The sequence below is a fragment of the Schistocerca gregaria genome, chromosome 1 (assembly GCF_023897955.1).
Source record: "Schistocerca gregaria isolate iqSchGreg1 chromosome 1, iqSchGreg1.2, whole genome shotgun sequence".
Taxonomy (NCBI): Eukaryota; Metazoa; Arthropoda; class Insecta; order Orthoptera; family Acrididae; genus Schistocerca; species Schistocerca gregaria.
Genome location: NC_064920.1, coordinates 843,626,643 through 843,646,065, shown reverse-complemented (window position 1 = coordinate 843,646,065; position 19,423 = coordinate 843,626,643). Strand labels below are relative to the sequence as shown.

Genomic DNA, 19,423 nt, shown 5'->3' with positions numbered 1-19,423 from the left:
AGGCCGCTTCCTCTTTCATTTCTTAGCCTCAATCCATATCACCTACTATGTTTCCTTCTCTCCCTTTTCCTACTACCGAATTCCAGTCACCCGTGACTATTAAATTTCCATTTCCTTCACTATCTGAATAATTTCTTTTATTTCCTCATACATTTCTTCAATTTCTTCATCATCTGCAGAGCTAGTTGGCATATAAACTTGTACTACTGTAGTAGGCGTAGGCTTCGTGTTATTCTTGGCCACAATAAGGCATTCACTATGCTGTTTGTAGTAGCTTACCTGCACTGCTATTTTTTATTCATAATTAAACTGACTCCTGCACTACCTCTATTTGATTTTGTATTTATAAGCCTGTATTCACCTGACCAAAAGCCTTGTTCCTCCTGCCACTGAACTTCACTAACTCCTACTATATCTAACTTTAACCTATCCATTTCCCTTTTTAAATTTTCTAACCTACCTGCTCGATTAAGGGATCTGACATTCCACACTCCGATCCACAGAATGCGAGTTTTCTTTCTCCTGATAACAACGTCCTCCTGAGTAGTCCCTGGCCAGAGACCTGAATGGGGTCTATTTTACCTCCAGAATATTTTACCCAAGAGGACGCCAACATCATTTAACCATACAGTAAAGCTGCATGCCCTCCAAAGAAGTAATGTCAATTATTCACTCGAAAATTCCAGGTGTTAGTATACAAACTGTCACTTCATGAGTAAATAACATAAAACAAAATTTCAAAGAAAAGTAGTTGTTTTTGACATTATAAATGTAAGTAGTCTGGCAGAACCCTTTGCGCTAATTATAGATCGAGAAACAGCCAAGAGCATAATCTCCAGAAATGTTGTGAGCATTGCCTTTTCCAAACCTATTGATACTAACAAGGTTATGTACGACTTGTGCAAAGAATTCAGACTTGTCCATGACAAAGTAGAAAATAGAATAACTTTACCTAATGTTGTGTTTCTTAGTAAAATGGTGATTGTTCTATCATAGGGAGAATTTCACACAAAATTTAACGAAAATTAGTGGTTTGCTGTGGCTCAAGTGAGGTTAAGGTCAGATCCATGGGATCTGGGTGGAGTCACATCTGTGTCCCATGGACATTAATGTGCGTGTTAATGGGCAGAGTGATGACCGTTGGATCCCTAATTGTTTTTGGTGTTTCTTCTGTACTATTTTTACTATTTTTCCTGCACCGAAAGCCCTTCAAATCTTAAACTATTGTGTAATCTATTCTTGAATTCTTATACTATCTTGTTATTCACCTTTGGAGAGACATATAAGTGGCTTCTGTTCCATGCTATGTCATCAACTTGATAAATTTTGTTGTTATATTGAATCAGGACTGAAGCACCTATTACTGTTTTCATAATATTCTCCTTAGAAGCAGTTGGATTCCGGTTTGATATATCTGCAATTACATCCAGAACAGTCTGTGTTCTCAGTACTCAGTTGTTAGTGCCCAAGAAGTATTTAAATCACCTGCATGCTCCACTCTAGTCAGCGGTGGTCTCGAATACCAGCATAAGCGCATAGTTTGGAAGAAGTCATTGTAAGTATTTAAGTCGCCTGCATGCTCTGCTCTAGTCAGCGGTGGTCTCGAATCCCAGTATCAGCATATAGTTAGATCCTAATTTGGCCTAAGCTATTCTTGGAGAGCAATCGAGGAATATTAGATTAATAGAAAATGGAATTTTATATGAATCATTATGTAATAGTGATAACATGATACATAATTTTTACTCTTTGTGAGATATAATGTGAATGGGAGGGTTTGTATCACTTTTGGAAGGGGTAGGTAGTGTAAGTACAAGCATGACTAACACTAGTCACACACCCCACCTTTCAGACCACCCTCGCAGACAAGTGTAACTGATTCTTCACCATTTGCCATTCCATTGGTGTTGCTAATATTTTTCTTCAAGGGCTTCAAAGGTGAAGGTGAGAATATCCGTTATGTACGAGATGTTTAACATCATACCACCTCTGGCTTCTCACTTAAGTACCAGTGAAGTAGGGATCCTTGGGAAGGGGAGGAGAAAGCGTTTTCCTGTCTCTGGGGCTATCTTCTTTCTCTTCTTTCATCTTAGCAACCGTTGTACTTTTTCCTTTCTTACTTCTCATTTGAGTACCGGTCTATCTTTTACTCTTTCCATATGCATATACTTCTATCGCTGAAGTCCTGCTTATTTTCTGTGGTTTCCAATAACCTTCAACTTATTTCTTGTAAGTAGGCCAAAGAATCAGGATACACAAACACACATCTACAGATGCATGAAGATACACTTAAACACAAACAGGAGAATTACAAATTAGACACCTGAAGTGATGCCAGAACCACCAAGGGATGTAGGGGAATAAAGATATATGTACATCTGAGTAGATGGACATATTACATTGTTGGTATGTGATGGATCTGCATTGTGATTTTTTCGTCACTCTCAAATACATATGTTTAAATGTATATAAAGACAGGAGAATAACAATAAATGCATGTGCCGAGCTAGTCCTTTGAGAAAAGGCATAGTATCTACTGGGAGTTGGTAAATACAGGTAGACATAGCAACTACTATGTGTGGGCATGATATCTGTCTATATAGTAGGAGTGAGGAGTGAAAGAGGACTCTAGGATATTAGAGGGAGTATTGGAAAGTGAAGTTTAGATATAAAGTAGATTTGTAATTTTACCAGATAATATTTAAGAATAGTATACATAAAGATGTATGCTAGGGCAATGAACTAGGACGCCTACTCAAAAAGGATACAGAGGGCGCACTTAACATTTATTGGATGAGAGGGTGGATAGGCAGACCTATGAAAGGCTGATGTATACTGTGCAGACAAGGGCACCCAGAAGGGGATTGACCTGTACCATAGGAGGTTAGGAATAAGAAAGGGGCGTACCTACCAAAACAGAAGAAGAATGGGTACTCCTAGGATCAACCCATGGAAGATATAGGTACTGTTCCTAAAGGGAAAAAGGGCAGTATCATGACAGAAGTCACACATTTAAAAGAAATTGTCTGGTAAGTTTTAATTCTGTGGATTGATAGCCTTCTTACATACATTTTAGATTTACAAGTGTGAGAAGAAGAGAACACTTTTATTCCACCCAGGGTTCCTCCAGATTACAGTAAGTAACTTAGGAAAAGTAGTACAGGAAGTAAGAACAAAGCAGTAGAGTTTTCATGAATTATGTACACCTGGAATTTACAATTGGAAGAGGAGTGGAAAATAAAACTTTGGTACTCACGAATTTTTGGAGATTGAAAACAGCTAACTCCAAAATGGATTGAAAAGTTAACGCTTTATAATTTTGGTAAAATATGCATGGTTATTAGTAGAAAAAGACATACTGTTAAAAGAGATAAAGAATTATCTTGTGTGAGATTATTGTACATAATGAATATGTATAAAATATTGTGTGTTTGAGTTAGGGAAGGGATATGTAGTGCCTCAAGAATTTTATTGTAAATTCTAAAAGCACTCAGCCTTCCACCATCTCAAACATCAGATATTTTAGGTATGAGTGTGGGAGATTGAAAACGTTTCTATTGATCCAGCTGTTTCTATGTGCAGGTCAGAAGTTTGTTATTAGAAGACTGTAAGAGGGACAAGTCACAGACGATGACAAGTGTTTGCCGCCAGTGTCACAAATGGCGTGATGAAAATCCAAGGAATAATTATGTAGTATTCTTTTGTGTGTTAGTGTCTGTGTTTATAATAAAAAAGACTAACTAACAATTGAACATAGATTTTTATGCACATTCATGTATTGGACTCGCTTGAGAGTAAATATTTTTATCTTACTTCACAACCAAGCTCTGTATGAGGCAAGACACATGTGATGGCCATAAATTATTGGGTTGTTACTATGATATGGAACTTGTGTTTTGTCGAGTCTGATGTTTAAAGACACCAGTGGCTTGCCAGAGTTTAATTACTTATGTGAAGAAGAGTAAATGTTGTTTTGTGTTGAGAGATGAAAACATACCAAGAATGAACTGAAAATGTTTCACGAGTACACATATTATTTCACGAATAGAGAAGTATCTTAACAAATTCCTGTAACCCACTATAGTCTTCAGAGAAGAAACTTTTGGGTGATCGACATAGCTGACTACTCAGACAAGAGAATCAGCTGCACACAATACGTAGGTCTACTGCGAGAGATGCATGACTCTTGCACCTCAGTACCACACTGTCTCATGTTGTTTGCAATACATTAAAAACTGAGGGTTAATTTGGAGAATAATACAAGTAAATTTCCTGATCATTATTTTAGATAGAGATTATAACTTACTAGCTATAGAGTGGGAGAATCAAGGGATCAGGATGGGTAATAGGGACAGAGAATTGAGTGAGATTGTTCTATGTGCTTTCACAGAAAATTACATTGAGCAATTAACCAGAGAAATGATTGATGAAGATAGTAGCTTTGATCTGCTGGTAACAAACACTTGAACTTCTCAGCTCAGTTAGAGTAGAACAGGGAATCACTGATCATAAGTCCATTATATCACCACTGAACATCATAAAAATAGGAATACAAAGAGGGGTAGGAAGATCTTTCTGTTTAGTAAGAGACAGATTTCAGATTACCTGTCAAGTCAACATATAAATTTTATCTCCAGCACTGACAAAATTAAGCTTCAATGGACAAAGCTCAAGAGCACCATACAATATGCTTTAGACAGGTATGTGTTGAGCAAAATTGCGAGAAATGGAAAAGACCCACTGGAGTTCAACAACCATATTAGAAAGTTACTAGAAAAGCAAAGAGAGCTTCACTACAAATTTAAACATAGCCAGAACCTTGCAGATAAACAAAAACTAAATTTAGCCAAAAGTAGAAGAGCCATACATGAAGCATTCAACAAATTCATAAGCAAATTTCTTTCTACTGATTTGTTAGAAAATCCTAAGAAAATTTTTGTTACATGTTTAATCAGTAAATGGATTGACATAATCTATCCAAACACTCTGTGACCATTATGGCTTCAAAGCAGATGGTGATACAGAAAATATACTAAACATCTTTTTCCAAAACTGTTTCACTGAGGAATATCATGATGTAGTTCCTCCTATAAATTGTTACATGAATGACAAAATGACTAATTAAAATCACCCAGCAGAGGAAAGTCCAGTGGAAATGATGTACAACCAGTTCAGCTTGCTCTGCACAACATATGCAAAAGAACTAGGCTCTCTTCTAGCAGCAATGTACCATATGTCTCTAGAGGAGCAAATCATTCCTAATGATAAAGCACAGGTCATTCCAAATTTCAAGAAGGGTCATTGAACAGATGCAAAAAATTATAAGCCTGCATCTCTGATGTCAGTCTGTTGTAGAATTTTGGAACATGTTTTATGTTCACATATCATGACATTCAAAGAGATTGAAAATCTCCTCTGCAGTAATCAATAAGGGCTCAAAAAACAATTACTGTGTGAAATCCAGCTTGCTCTGTTTGTCCATGACATCCAGATAGCAGAACTGTAGATACAGGCACCCAGACTGAAGTGATTTTCTTTGAATTCTGAAAGATGTTCAATACAGTTCTGCACTGCCACATAATGAACAAAATATCATCATATGGACTATCAGATCATCTCTGTGATTGGACTGAAGACTTTCTAGGGAACAGAACTCAGAAAGTAATACTGAAATGAGAAAAGCCTCAGGTCTAAAAGTAAATTGAAGCATGCCTCGAAGCAATGTTATAGGATCACCACTTTTCAAAATATGTATAAATTGCCTACTAGATAAAGTCAGAAGTTTGATGAGGCTTTACACAGACAATGCTGTTGTATACAGAGAAGTTGTAACACTAGAAAATTGTAACAAAATGCGGGAGGACCTGAGGATTGATGCTTGGTGCAAAAAAGTAGCAAAAGATCCTCAAGATAAACAAACATTATGTATTATGAATACTTTGATGGAAGAAACCTATATTATATGATTACATGATTGCAGAGCAATCATTAGAAGCAGTTATTTTCATTAAAATATTTAGGAATAAGCATACAGAGTGATTTGAAGGAACAATCACATAAAATTAATCTTGGGTAAGGAAGATGCCAGACTGAGATTCTCTGGAAGACTTCTCAGGAAAAATATTCCATAAACAAAAGAAATAGCTCACAAAATATTCATTTGTCCAATACTTGGATGTTGCTCATCAGTCTAGGATCCACACATACATGGAGAATTGCTAAAGAAGAACAGAATATTTCATTACAGGCTCATTTAGGAAGTGAAAAAGCGTTGTGGAAAAACTCAGTTAGCTCCAGTGGCAGACAATGCACAAACAGGCGTTCTGAATCATAGTATAGTCTACTGACAGAATTTCAGGAATGTACATTTTTGGAAGAGTTCTCTGACATACTCTTCTTGCTACGTATATCTCACAAAAAAAAAAACCATGAATATAAAATTAGAGAGATTCAAGCCCACATGGTAATTTACCAGCAATCGTCCTTCCAATAAACCATATGTGAATTTAACAGGAGAAGGCAGAAGTGGCAATAGTACACAAAACATCCTCCACCGCACGCCATAGGGTGGCTTGTGGAGTGTAGATGTAGATGTAGGTTTACTTTAGACCACAATAAAAATTGGTCATTGATAAATATCTTATTTACTGTTATTATTATTATTATTAAATACTTTTAAAAACATTGTGCATTGCATCTCAAAGGGAAAATATCACAATTTCTTTTGAGAAGAAGGAGACATTTCTTGCATCATTTCTCAGAATTTAACAATTTTATGTACAATTTTTTCCTTTCCATAATTCAGGAAATAAATTGTTTTGTAACATCCATAAGATTACTTTTCCCAACCTTGTTTTAATAAACATGAAGAAAGAATATATCAGAAGTCTGACTGTGTCATTGGTGATGTGAGCCAAGTTTTCAGTAAGTGCAAGATGCTGAATGACCTCTAGTAGCATGGTACAATGCTAGAGTGATTGGATGAGTACCTTCCTGAAGCAGTTCTTTAACCCAGCTGCAACCAGCAATTAGTTGTCTTTGAATAGAGGATACTTTACAACACTGTACACCTATCATAATGGTTCACAGAATTGTGAGCTGTGCATGAAGCCTGTTGGATTAAAGTCTGCTGAATGTACTCCAAGCAACTCTTCCAAATGACTTGTAGATGGAAGATTTGCTTAGGAGTACATAAGAAGCATCTCTTCAGAATTGGATGATTGCACTAGATCCTTTTCATTGAATCTTTGCTAAGCCACATTCAGAAACAGAGCAAGACTTTGAAATGCACATTTCATAAATTTTCGTTCATGAGACAACTCTTCAGGAATTACATTGGTATTTTTCTTGGCTTTGAGGTACTTGGGTCTTCGAGATTTGGGTTCTTGGCATAATATGCTTACAAAACACTCCCACTGTTCACACAAACTGTTTTTTAGAACATTTTAGAACATTCACAGGACATTTCAGTGTGGTTTCATAAAAATTAAGATTCTGTAGAGATCTGGCCAGTTCTTTGTACAAACTAAAAATTTCAATAGTGACTGTCATAAAAAATTGTCTCATACTTTTCAAGCCACTACACTTAGTCTCATGTGATTGACTGTCTTTCATCTCTAATTGAGCTCTGTGCATTTAGTATTTCAGTCACTGTCTTCTGGATCTAGACATTGTTTTACCCAAACTGTTACAAAGATTTTACCCTTACAGCTCATCAGGTCTAACATGTTGACATCAGCTTTTGAACTTTCAGATTTGGATTCAACTCATTCACACCAGATGGTAGAACAACATCCACATACACAGGATCCAATTATTGTTTTATTTTGGTTGCCAACAATGACCTCTTCCCATACTAACTCACAGGAAGTATCTACTTCAATTTTGCGACGAGATAAACTACTTCTGACAGCAACAAACAAACCACCACCAACTGTGTTTAACCTATCTTTTGGGAACACCGTTAGGTTCTTCACAAAAATTTTGGCTGAGTTTATATCTGGCTTTAGCCAGCTTTCAGTGCCTATAATGATTTGAGCATCAGTGCTTTCTATTAATGCTTGGAGCTGTGGTACTTTCCCAACACAGCTATGACAATTTACAACTGTTATGCCTGTGGTTCCTGCATCTACACTCCTGGAAATTGAAATAAGAACACCATGAATTCATTGTCCCAGGGAGGGGAAACTTTATTGACACATTCCTGGGGTCAGATACATCACATGATCACACTGACAGAACCACAGGCACATAGACACAGGCAACAGAGCATGCACAATGTCGGCACTAGTACAGTGTATATCCACCTTTCGCAGCAATGCAGGCTGCTATTCTCCCATGGAGATGATCTTAGAGATGCTGGATGTAGTCCTGTGGAATGGCTTGCCATGCCATTTCCACCTGGCACCTCAGTTGGACCGGCATTCGTGCTGCATGTTCAATGGGGGACAGATCTGGAGATCTTGCTGGCCAGGGTAGTTGACTTACACCTTCTAGAGCACGTTGGGTGGCACGGGATACATGCGGACGTGCATTGTCCTGTTGGAACAGCAAGTTCCCTTGCCGGTCTAGGAATGGTAGAACGATGGGTTCGATGACGGTTTGGATGTACCGTGCACTATTCAGTGTCCCCTCGACGATCACCAGAGGTGTACGGCCAGTGTAGGAGATCGCTCCCCACACCATGATGCCGGGTGTTGGCCCTGTGTGCCTCGGTCGTATGCAGTCCTGATTGTGGGGCTCACCTGCACGGTGCCAAACACGCATACGACCATCATTGGCACCAAGGCAGAAGCGACTCTCATCGCTGAAGACGGCACGTCTACATTCGTCCCTCCATTCACGCCTGTCGCGACACCACTGGAGGCGGGCTGCACGATGTTGGGGCGTGAGCGGAAGATGGCCTAACGGTGTGCGGGACCGTAGCCTAGCTTCAAGGAGACGGTTGCGAATGGTCCTCGCCGATACCCCAGGAGCAACAGTGTCCCTAATTTGCTGGGAAGTAGCGGTGCGGTCCCCTACGGCACTGCGTAGGATCCTACGGTCTTGGCGTGCATCCGTGCGTCGCTGCGGTCTGGTCCCAGGTCGATGGGCACGTGTACCTTCCGCCGACCACTGGCGACAACATCGATGTACTGTGGAGACCTCACGCCCCACGTGTTGAGCACGGCCTCCCGCATGCCCACTATACGCCCTCGCTCAAAGTCCGTCAACTGCACATACGGTTCACGTCCACACTGTCGCGGCATGCTACCAGTGTTAAAGACTGTGATGGAGCTCCGTATGCCACGGCAAACTGGCTGACACTGACGGCGGCGGTGCACAAATGCTGCACAGCTAGCGCCATTCGACAGCCAACAACGCGGTTCCTGGTGTTTCCGCTGTGCCGTGCGTGTGATCATTGCTTGTACAGCCCTCTCGCAGTGTCCGGAGCAAGTATGGTGGGTCTGACACACCGGTGTCAATGTGTTCTTTTTTCCATTTCTAGGAGTGTATGTTCTTTCTGTATTCAGACTGCACCCTTTGTGACTGAGCCCTTCTTGTGTTTTCCTGAGACCCTCTAACCTAAAAAACCGTGCAGTCCACACCACACAACCCCTACTACCCATGTAGCCACCCCCTGCATATAGAGGACACTTTACCTATTCAGCGGAACCCAAAACCCAACCACTCTTTGGCGCAAGTTGAGGAATCTGCAGCATACATGGTCGCAGAACCATCCGAGTCTCCGATTCAGACCCTCCACTTGACTCTGTACTAGAGGTCCGCAATCAGACCTGTCAACTATGGTGCAAATGGTCAGATCTGCTTTCATCTCACAAGCAAGACTGGCAGCCTTTACCACTTCTGTTAGCCGCTCAAAACCAGAGAGAATCTCTTCTAATCCAAAGTGACACACATCATTGGTACCGATATGAGCAACCACCTGCAGTTGGCTGCACCCTGTGCTCTTCATTGCATCTGGGAGGACCATTTCAACATCTACAATGACTCCACTCAGTATGCACACGGAGTGGACATCGATTTTCTTACCCTTCTTGTCAGCCAAGTCCCTAAGGGACCCCATAATGCGCCTAACATTGAAGCTCCCAACTACCAATAATCCCACCCTCTGCAATTGCCCAGATCTTTCAGGCTGAGTGGTTTCCTCTTAAACAGGTCAGGCAACAGCATCTAGCTCAGCGACAGTGCCTGTCTTACTATAGATGCACTTGAAAATGGTTCATGCTTATAACTAGCTGTGTCCAATAAAGTATGATGGGCAGTCAAATGAAACCAAACAGTTGCCACTGTGGTACCATGAAAAGTTCCATTAAAAAGTAATCAGCATTAAAAAGTAATCAGCACTTCCATTAAGACATTTAACCCTCTGGGAGATGATAGAATCAAGTTGTAGAGCATGGTTGGCCACTGACAGCACCACAACTGCACCCGCTTTCGCATCTTCTAGTCTGACTGAAACCACTGTTCATGCATGTCCTTCTTCAAGTTGCCCGAGATGCAAAAATCACATGGTAAAAGATCCAGGTTGTATGGAGGACGCTGCAGTGTTTTCCAACCAAATCACTGAAACATAATGTTTGTCCCATCGTCAGTGTTGGGGCAAGTGTTAACATGCAACAGGATGATTCCATCTGACAGCATTTCTGGACATTTTGTGTTTATGGCAAATCACAGCACTGTGCATTGATTGTGGTTCTGCATTCAAGGAATTTGACATGCAGAGGGTCCCTGCAGTCAAAGAAGGTCATCATGTGAACAGCTTTGGATTTCTTTGGTGGGGAGATGTGAGATGTTTACATTGCTGACTTTTCCATTTCCCTTTCAGCTGTTGGAATGTACTCATTCTATGAACCAGGAACTAACCACCTTGTTTCCCAGTGGCATAAATGTCTTAACACATGTGGTGATTACTTTTGAATTGAACCACTCCATGGTCCTGTTATAGTAGATATTTGATTTTCATGTGTCTGCCACTTATATTCTAAAATTACAGACTGGTGCAATAATATCATTCATCAAATTTCTTGAATCTGTGATGCCTACGCAGAAGAAAATGATCAGAGTCATGCAACATATAAAAATCTCATCTTTCTAGAAACCAAACTGATATAATGTCATGATTTTAGGTTTTGCTATAAAATTTTGGATCTGAGTTGAACCATTGTTTTCAAATACTTTTGAGACAATTCGGAGAAGACTTAATGGACAGTAGTTTATTACATCTTTCTTTGAGCCTCTCGTGAATAATATCTTCATTACTGTGTACTTTAGTGCATCTGGGAAGCATTAAAATTCAAATCAAATGAAATGTCATGTGATGGGGGCTTCCCATCAGGTATACTGTTTTTCAGCTGCAAGTATTTGAGTTGACACCACTTTGGTGACTTGTGTGTTGATGGGGATGATATGATGAAGACAACACAACATCCAGTCCCTGAGCATAGAAAATCTCTGAGCCATCTGGGAATCGATCCCGGGCTCCTTGCATGGCATTCTCCTGTGCAGACCTCTTAGCTATTGAGGTGGTCACTATTCAAATGATTGATAGTTATTACTGATATAGGTCCCAATATTATACTAGCCACTGTTTTAACTAGTTCTATCCAGTAAAATTTTTACTTTTTAGGATAATACTATTTTTCCTACATCTGTATCTTTAATTGCTTCATCTGATGCTGATGCACTTATTTTAATTTTTTTTAAAAAAGGAAACTGCAACAATTTCATGACATTTCTGAAGGATTTGTCAGCTAATGCCAGTTTGGAGGTTTGTGGACCATCAGCTAGGAAATGAAGTTCAGATTTTATAACTGATCATATTGCCTTTGATTTATTTGTATGGTTTAGAATGTATTTTTTGCATGTCAATTCTTTTTATGCCTTTATCGCCCTTCTAATATAGTTTTATACTTTTTAACACAGTTTATAAACCTATGCTTTTATTACTTTTCAGTTCATTGTGTAACTTTGTATAACACTGTGCAACTTTTATACTAGCATTTATACATTCTGGTTCACTTGTCAATTTTTTGCAGCTGACTGTAGGGGGAAATATTTGTTGCAAACATGCAAAAACATTTTTAAGAAATCTGTCATGATTTATACAACTTCCAGTACAATAACCTGCTGGCCAGTTTATGTATAAATGGATTACTTAAGTATTATTTGATATGATTTTTCCTGAAGCCTGTTTCATTTATTTTTGGTTGCTCCAAAAACAATGCAGAATGATCAGAAATACCTAACCCACTGCAGAGTTTTCTTGTATGATGCTATGCATAACTCGTCAGAATGTTAACTATGCAGGTTGCAGTTTGCCCATGATCTCTTGTGAACTCTGTGAAGTTTGAGTTGAAACCAAATGCTTGAATCAGATCAACAAATAGTGTTGACAAACTGGATTCATTTATTATGTATAAATTAAAATCAGCAGCTATACTAATCATTTCTTTTTCTCTTTTGTTAGTTTCTGTGAGAGAACCCTTAGTTTAAATAATAATACTTTTGAAAGTAAGTGAAGGCTTCCACCACCACCAACACTGTCAATAAAATTTTCAGGGTATGTGATATAATCAGAATATAGAGTTCTCTAACATTTTTCTCCAATACAGAATGACGATACAGACATTTACCCTGATCAACTTTAGTGATATAATAAGCTTTTGTTACATCTTTATCTGGGTTCTATATATTAAACTTATTATAATATTTGTAATTATAATTCTTCACACCAATTTTCTAATATGTCCTCATCTTTTAGAAAATTAAAATCATCTTTTGCCTTACATGATAAAGTAGTTCTGTTACTTCTACAAAAGCTACTGGCTAAAATACAATTCTCTAATTTATTAAGAATTTTAATTCAGTTAGTGAATGTTTATTGAGGCCAAGGACTGCAATATTTATGCCTTGTGACAGAAAAATATGTAGATCATCAGATTTTGCCTCCCTGTCATTTAAATCTTTTGTTTGTGATCTATTTATGTTTAAACACATCAAAAATTTGTTTTTATTTTTTCCTGCAGTTTTAAGAATAGCTTTTATGAAGTTTCTTTATCTCTTATTCTTTTAGATGGCTTGTCACCTTCATCCTGATTGTTTCTAATTTTTAAAATATCAGTTAACATATTGGTGAATTTGGTAACCCTAATCTTTTAAAATGCATGCTACACTGTGTTAAAGAATCCATCATTATAAACATATAAGGATCTATAAATATTGTTCCTAGGCTATTACACTGCTCACTGGCACAGCAGTTTATTTTAGTTATGTAAATACATTTTTTGCTGTTTTGATTACATTTGTTGTTTGACAGGTGGCATCTTCATCACTGCAGTTTCAAAGGAATTTATCCCCAATTGGATAAAAACTACTTTGTAATCAGCTTTATGACTAACACTCTCTTTCACCTCATTTAGCTTCTAGAAAATTTCATAATGCTTATTTAGTTGGTAAGTTTTTATACATGGGTTAATATCAATTTTTCCACCTGAAGCTAGTACATTTTAAAGCACTGAATAGCTGATTATTAGAAATTCATTTTTAACATTTTTTTAGGGCTGTGTGGACTATTTCTGTACTTTGAATTGATTTATTTATACAGTGATGGCAAATAAAACTGTAACACCAAAAACTATTTAATCTATAGAAATGAAATTTCACAAACACATTTGTCTAGGTAATATATTTACTTGATTATTGTTGCATGATCATAGGTTAAAGTAAGTGTGAGAAAAACCTTTGCAAATGTGAAATGCTGGTACATCAATTACCAGTGTAACTGCCAGAATTTTGTATGGAAGCATGCAAATGTGCATGTTTGTGGGATGGAGCTCCACACCTGTTTCACTTGACCAGTCAATAAAGGGACTGTTAACGCTGGTTGTAAATGATGCTGGAGTTGTCATCTGATTATGTCCCTATGTGCTTTATTGGAGATAGATCTGGTGATCACGAAGGCCGAGGTGACATGTTGACACTCTGTAGTGCACATTGGGTTACAACAGTGGTAAGTGGATGAGCGTTACCTCTTTGGAATAACATCCCCTGGAATGCCATTCATGAACTGCAGCACATCAAGTCAAATCGCCAGGTTCACATACAAATATACAGTCAGGTTTGAGGGATGACCCGAAGAGTGGTCCTGCTGCCATTCAAAATTGACCCCAGAATATAACTCCAGGTGTAGGTTCAGTGTGTCTAGCATGCAGACAGGTTGGTTACAGATCCTCAGCTAGCCTCCTTCTAACCAACTAATTGATTGGTAACAGATTGTTGTGTCACTGTGGTACCAACTGCTGCTCAAACTACTGCTGCAGATGCAGTATGATGCATCAGAGCCATACGCTGAACACAATGGTCTTCCCTCTAAGTAGCACCACCTAGCCATCTGGAGGCAGGTCTTCTTGCCACTGTGTATTCTTGGAACCACAGATGGAAGTTAAACAATGGAAAAACCAGGTAGGATTATCAACAATGTAGCAAAAGACAGATTGCTACTTACCATAAGGAAAGACTGGATGAGGCGGCACAGTGGTTTGCACACTGGACTTGCATTCAGGAGGACAATGGTGGTGGTTAGTGTTTAACGTCCCGTCAGCAACGAGGTCATTAGAGACGGATCGCAAGCTCGGGTTAGGGAAGGAGCGGGAAGTAAATCGGCCATGCCCTTTCCAAGGAACCATCCCCGCATTTGCCTGAAACAATTTAGGGAAATCACCGAAAACCTAAATCAGGATGGCTGGAGACAGGATTGAACTGTCGTCCTCCCGAATACGAGTCCAGTGTGCTACCCACTGCTCCACCTCGCTTGGTGGAGGACAATGATTCAAACTGCATCTGGCCACTCTGATTTAGGTTTTCCACAATTTCCCTAAATTGCTTCAGGAAAATGCTGGGAAGATTCAATTGTAAGGGCATGGATAACTTCCTTTCCCATCCTTCCACAAGCTTATGGGACCTATGATCTCGCTCTGCCAAATGAACCAACTAACCATGTGGAAGACACGTCAAGTTTCAATGTCTTTTAATTGCGTCTGTCTGCAGCTTGAGATGTCTTCTTTCCTAGATTATTGATATTCCTACAAGAAGTTTCTATTGTTTAATTTTTTACATAAAATTTAAATAGACATCCTCTTTCAGATGTAGAAACATGCCTACCAACTTTCATTTAGGTCACATCTCATTCTTGGTGTTGCAATTTCTTTTTCCTGTATGAGTATATTTGTACACTGGTTTTTCACATTGTTTATTTATTGCCATTTTGCTAAACATTAAGAGAATGTGTACAATACATATCTACACCTTTTCAAAGATAGTGTACATATATAGCAAATTGATGTTTGCAATACGTGTTATGTATTTTTGCGGGGGTCTCTATCCAGCACTGAGTACAATGGTAGTTTCTTCAACTGTTGTTCATAATTTAGTGAATTAATTTCAGTAACTGGTTTTTCTGTTGTTATGTATGCATTACACAGTTTAAGAACACTGCACTACGAAAATAAAAAGAACTTGAAACCTTAAGACTGACTGAGAAGGCCATACATAGTGCTTAGTTATTTAAATACACATATTTTCTACATCTCTCTATAAAGAAAGAATATAATATAGTTTACTTTAAGTCATAAGCAAATCTCATGTTAATGTGATTTTTTTTCCAAATTAGTATATAAAGAACTCAGATTCCAAGAAATGTTGTCTTTTGCAAGTTTTAGTAATGCAATAAGTTAAGGATGTAGGATGAACAGCAGGAGTTCAGTACCTAGTTTGGTATTAATAATGAAGTTAATTCTCTGTTTTTTGTTTGTTTTTTGTTTTAATTGTTACTGAGTGTGATGAATTTACATGAACTGCAGTTTTCTGCAGGGATTCTCTCTCTCTAACTCATGAACATGATTGTACTCATCAGTTAAAACTTAAATTCCCCCTCTACCTTTCCAAACTATTATGGAGGTGATGTCTCTTGTGCACAGTAATTTTACCAGCCTCTAAACAATGAATTATGTCTTGTAACTTGAGTCTGATGGCCATACGAAAGAACACATTAGTATTTCCTTTCATATGTCTACCAGGCAATGCCTTAAAGTACATGCTACCAGATCTCTAACTCATATTTTTTTAAAGATAATAGTTTCTGCTCATACTTGATGATTTTATCAGCTTCTTGTGCTACTACTGCAGCAGTTGCATTTTGATTCTTGCAATTCTGCAGAGCTTCAATAAGCTTAGTGAAGTCTTCAAAATCCATTCCATCACCTTGACGCTTAGAAAAAAATCTGAAATTAATCATACAGATGACATGATAATCCATCAACAGAAAAGAATAGAACTGTAGGTTACTGAAAACAGACATTTTAAGATTATATCTATGACAAATGTGTAAGACAATAAAAAACAACAGATCATATGCTATATACTCTGTTCAAAATTAGTTTAGGATCAACAGTCTTGCAGTCATGAGAAGATACAGAGCGGTTTTGCTGGATTCTCCACAGAAAACACTGGTAATCCTATGTTTCATTCAGTTGGTTATAAACTGCAAAAGTTATTCAATGCACAAAGATGGGACTGACATCATTGTGCTCTGGAAGAGCTGCACTGCATTTCCATTTCAGTTTTATTTATTTACTATACATCAAGTTCATGAAAATACATTTTCGATGTTATTATCAAATTTTCGACATCAAGGAACCACTTCTGTTACTGAGTTGAGGAGAATGCACTAGGCAAATGAAAGCATATTTTTGTCTACACAAAACTGGATCTTTGTCAGAGATGTGCAACATGTGTTAATTTGAATTTCATGCGACCTAACACTTTGCTTGCACACCAAGATCTAAGCAGATGCCCATTTGGTTTCTCTTTGCGAAAAACAGATTGCTGCATTTATAATTAATTTGTTAGTAAATTTTCAGATTCAGTGGTCACCTTATTTCTAAAGCATAAACAAATCCTGGGTGTTAGTGAAAACACAATAAATAATCCTACTGGGAATGGAAGAAAGAAAAATAGTGATTCAATCAACACTCTCTTGGTGTTCCAGTGGAAGAAAAGTAGTGGAAGAAATTTCTTTTGGGCTGCAAGAACTGAATTTCTCAAATGAAAAATCATTGCTGATAATTGTCTTATTATTAAAATGTCAAGACTCATTAAAACATAATTTTGCTATGTGGTTAATTACTATCATGAAGTGTGTGCTCATAAATTTTACCTGCATTCTCCTGTGCATCATTTCAGTGGTGACAATGACAAAACTCCACTGAATGTCCCTTGTCACTATCACATACGAGGGGCATTTGAAAAGTCTTTGCAATGTCCAAGAGATGGCATCACCGGCACGTATCAAGATCATGTTTAGTTAGTAGCATCTTTGGAAAGAACATACACCAAGTTTCAGCCATATTGGTCTATTTATTTGTGTTTGGCATTCGTATGAATCAAGAAGCATAAGTGATTGTCAACAATTGGACAAGAAAGAGTTTTGTGTGTGATTAAATATTACTTTATGAAAGGCAAATTGCCTCAGGAGAGTAAAGAGAAGCTTGATGAACATTACGGTGACTTTGCACTTTCAATTAGAACAGGTTATAAGAGGTTTCAAAATTTCTGGAGTGGCTATATTGGCACAAGTGATGCTGAACGTTCTGGATGCTCTGTGGTGGTTACGACTCCAGATATCATTGATAAAATCCATGATATGGCGATGGATGACAGAAGAGTTAAGATGTGTGAGATTGCTAATGGTGTGGGAATCTCAAATGAATGGGTACATAATATTTTGCTTAAGCATTGGGACATAAAAAAGCTATCCACAAGATGGTTTCCGCAATTGCTCAAGCTAGACCAAAAATGGAATCAAATGAAGTGTTGCAAGGATGGTTTGCAGCTGTTCAGGAAGAGTCCTCAGGGCTTTAAGCATCATTCCATCACTGTGGATGAAACACAGATACATTACTATACTCCTGAGACCAAACAACAATCTAAATAATGGGTTACCAAGGGAGAATCTGCACCAAAAAAAGGCGAAGACCGTTCCTTCGGCCAGAAAGGTTATGGTGACTGTCTTTTGGGATTCACAAGGGATAATCCTCATTGACTATCTGGAAAGGGTAAAACTATTACAGGTGCATATTATTCATCGTTATTGGACCGTTTGAAAACCGAGCTGCAAGAAAAACACCAGTGACTGGACTGCAAAAAGGTCCTTTTCCATCACGACAATGCACCTCAGCAGTTGTGATCGCAAAATTATTGGAAATAGGATTCCAACTTGTTTCACATCCCCCCTATTCTCCAGACTTCTATTTGTTCCCAAATTTGAAGAAATGGCTGGCAGGACAAAGATTTTATTCAAATGAGGAAGTGATTGCAGCAACTAATAGCTATTTTGCAGACTTGGACAATTCTTATTATTCAGAAGGGATCAACAAATTAGAACAGCGTTGGATGAAGTGTATGAGTCTAAAAGGAAACAATGTCAAAAAATAAATAAGGTTTACCCCAAACACATAAGTAGTTTCTGTTTTTGTACGGACTTTTCAAATGCACCTCAAATGTCTGCAGAGTCACTGTCATGATGTTATTTAACAAAATGACTCTTTCCTCATTTGAATGTAAAAATAGATTCAAATAAGTTACAAGTCTGAATTTCTGGTCAATATTTAGCTTCAGGAAGTGAAATTTGTGGTAGCAGCAGTAGACTCATATAGAAGACAAAAGATAGCTTTCAGAACTAATGGTTGCTTCACCAGAGAGGAGACAAGGATAGGCTGGAGAGGATTGAAAAATAAAGCAGGTCACTCAACTCTCAGGATGAAAGAGACCCACTTTTAGTGAGGATATGGGTTGCTTTACTCTGCCATGCATCTCTATAATGTGCTGTGTATGACTGCAGTCTGCCTTCCAGTCTTCAGAGATAACTTACCTAAAAGATTAGTATTTATTATTATTATTCCTGGCAATGTAACCTTTAATTTGGGTCCACATTGGGTTGAAATTCTACTGATAAGGTGTTAGCTTAATGACTATTTGCAGATAAGCTTTTGCCAGCTCATGGATACTGTTTCTACAGATCCATTGTTAATGGGGATATGTTAGTTCTATACACTCTAAAACCTAAACCAAATTAAACTCTGTCCAACCATGCCTTGGAAGGAACAATAGTACTGACCAACTGCTATGCCATCCTCAGCCAACAGGTGTCTCTGGATGTAGATATTGAGGGGCATGTGGTCAGCACACTATTCTCATGGCAGTTGTCAGTTTTCATGACCAGAGCCACAACTTGTCAAAAAAGGAGCTCCTCATTTGGCCTCACAAAAGCTGAGTGCACTGAACTTGCCAACAGCACTCAGCAGATCTTCGACAGTCACCCATCTAAGTGCCAGCCAAGCGTGACAGTGCTTAGCTTTGGTGATCT

At 38.2% G+C, this 19,423-nt stretch overlaps 1 protein-coding gene across 3 annotated transcripts in view; it reads right to left on the bottom strand.

Annotated features, from left to right (window-relative positions):
• The window catches only part of LOC126272461 (uncharacterized), a 531,522-nt gene that overhangs the window by 402,675 nt on the left and 109,424 nt on the right, over positions 1 to 19,423 (bottom strand). For all 3 annotated transcript variants that reach the window (XM_049975341.1, XM_049975356.1, XM_049975349.1), the window contains exon 6: positions 16,149 to 16,280. In XM_049975341.1, the coding sequence (XP_049831298.1) occupies positions 16,149 to 16,280 (132 nt within the window). The remainder of the gene's footprint in view (positions 1 to 16,148; positions 16,281 to 19,423) is intronic.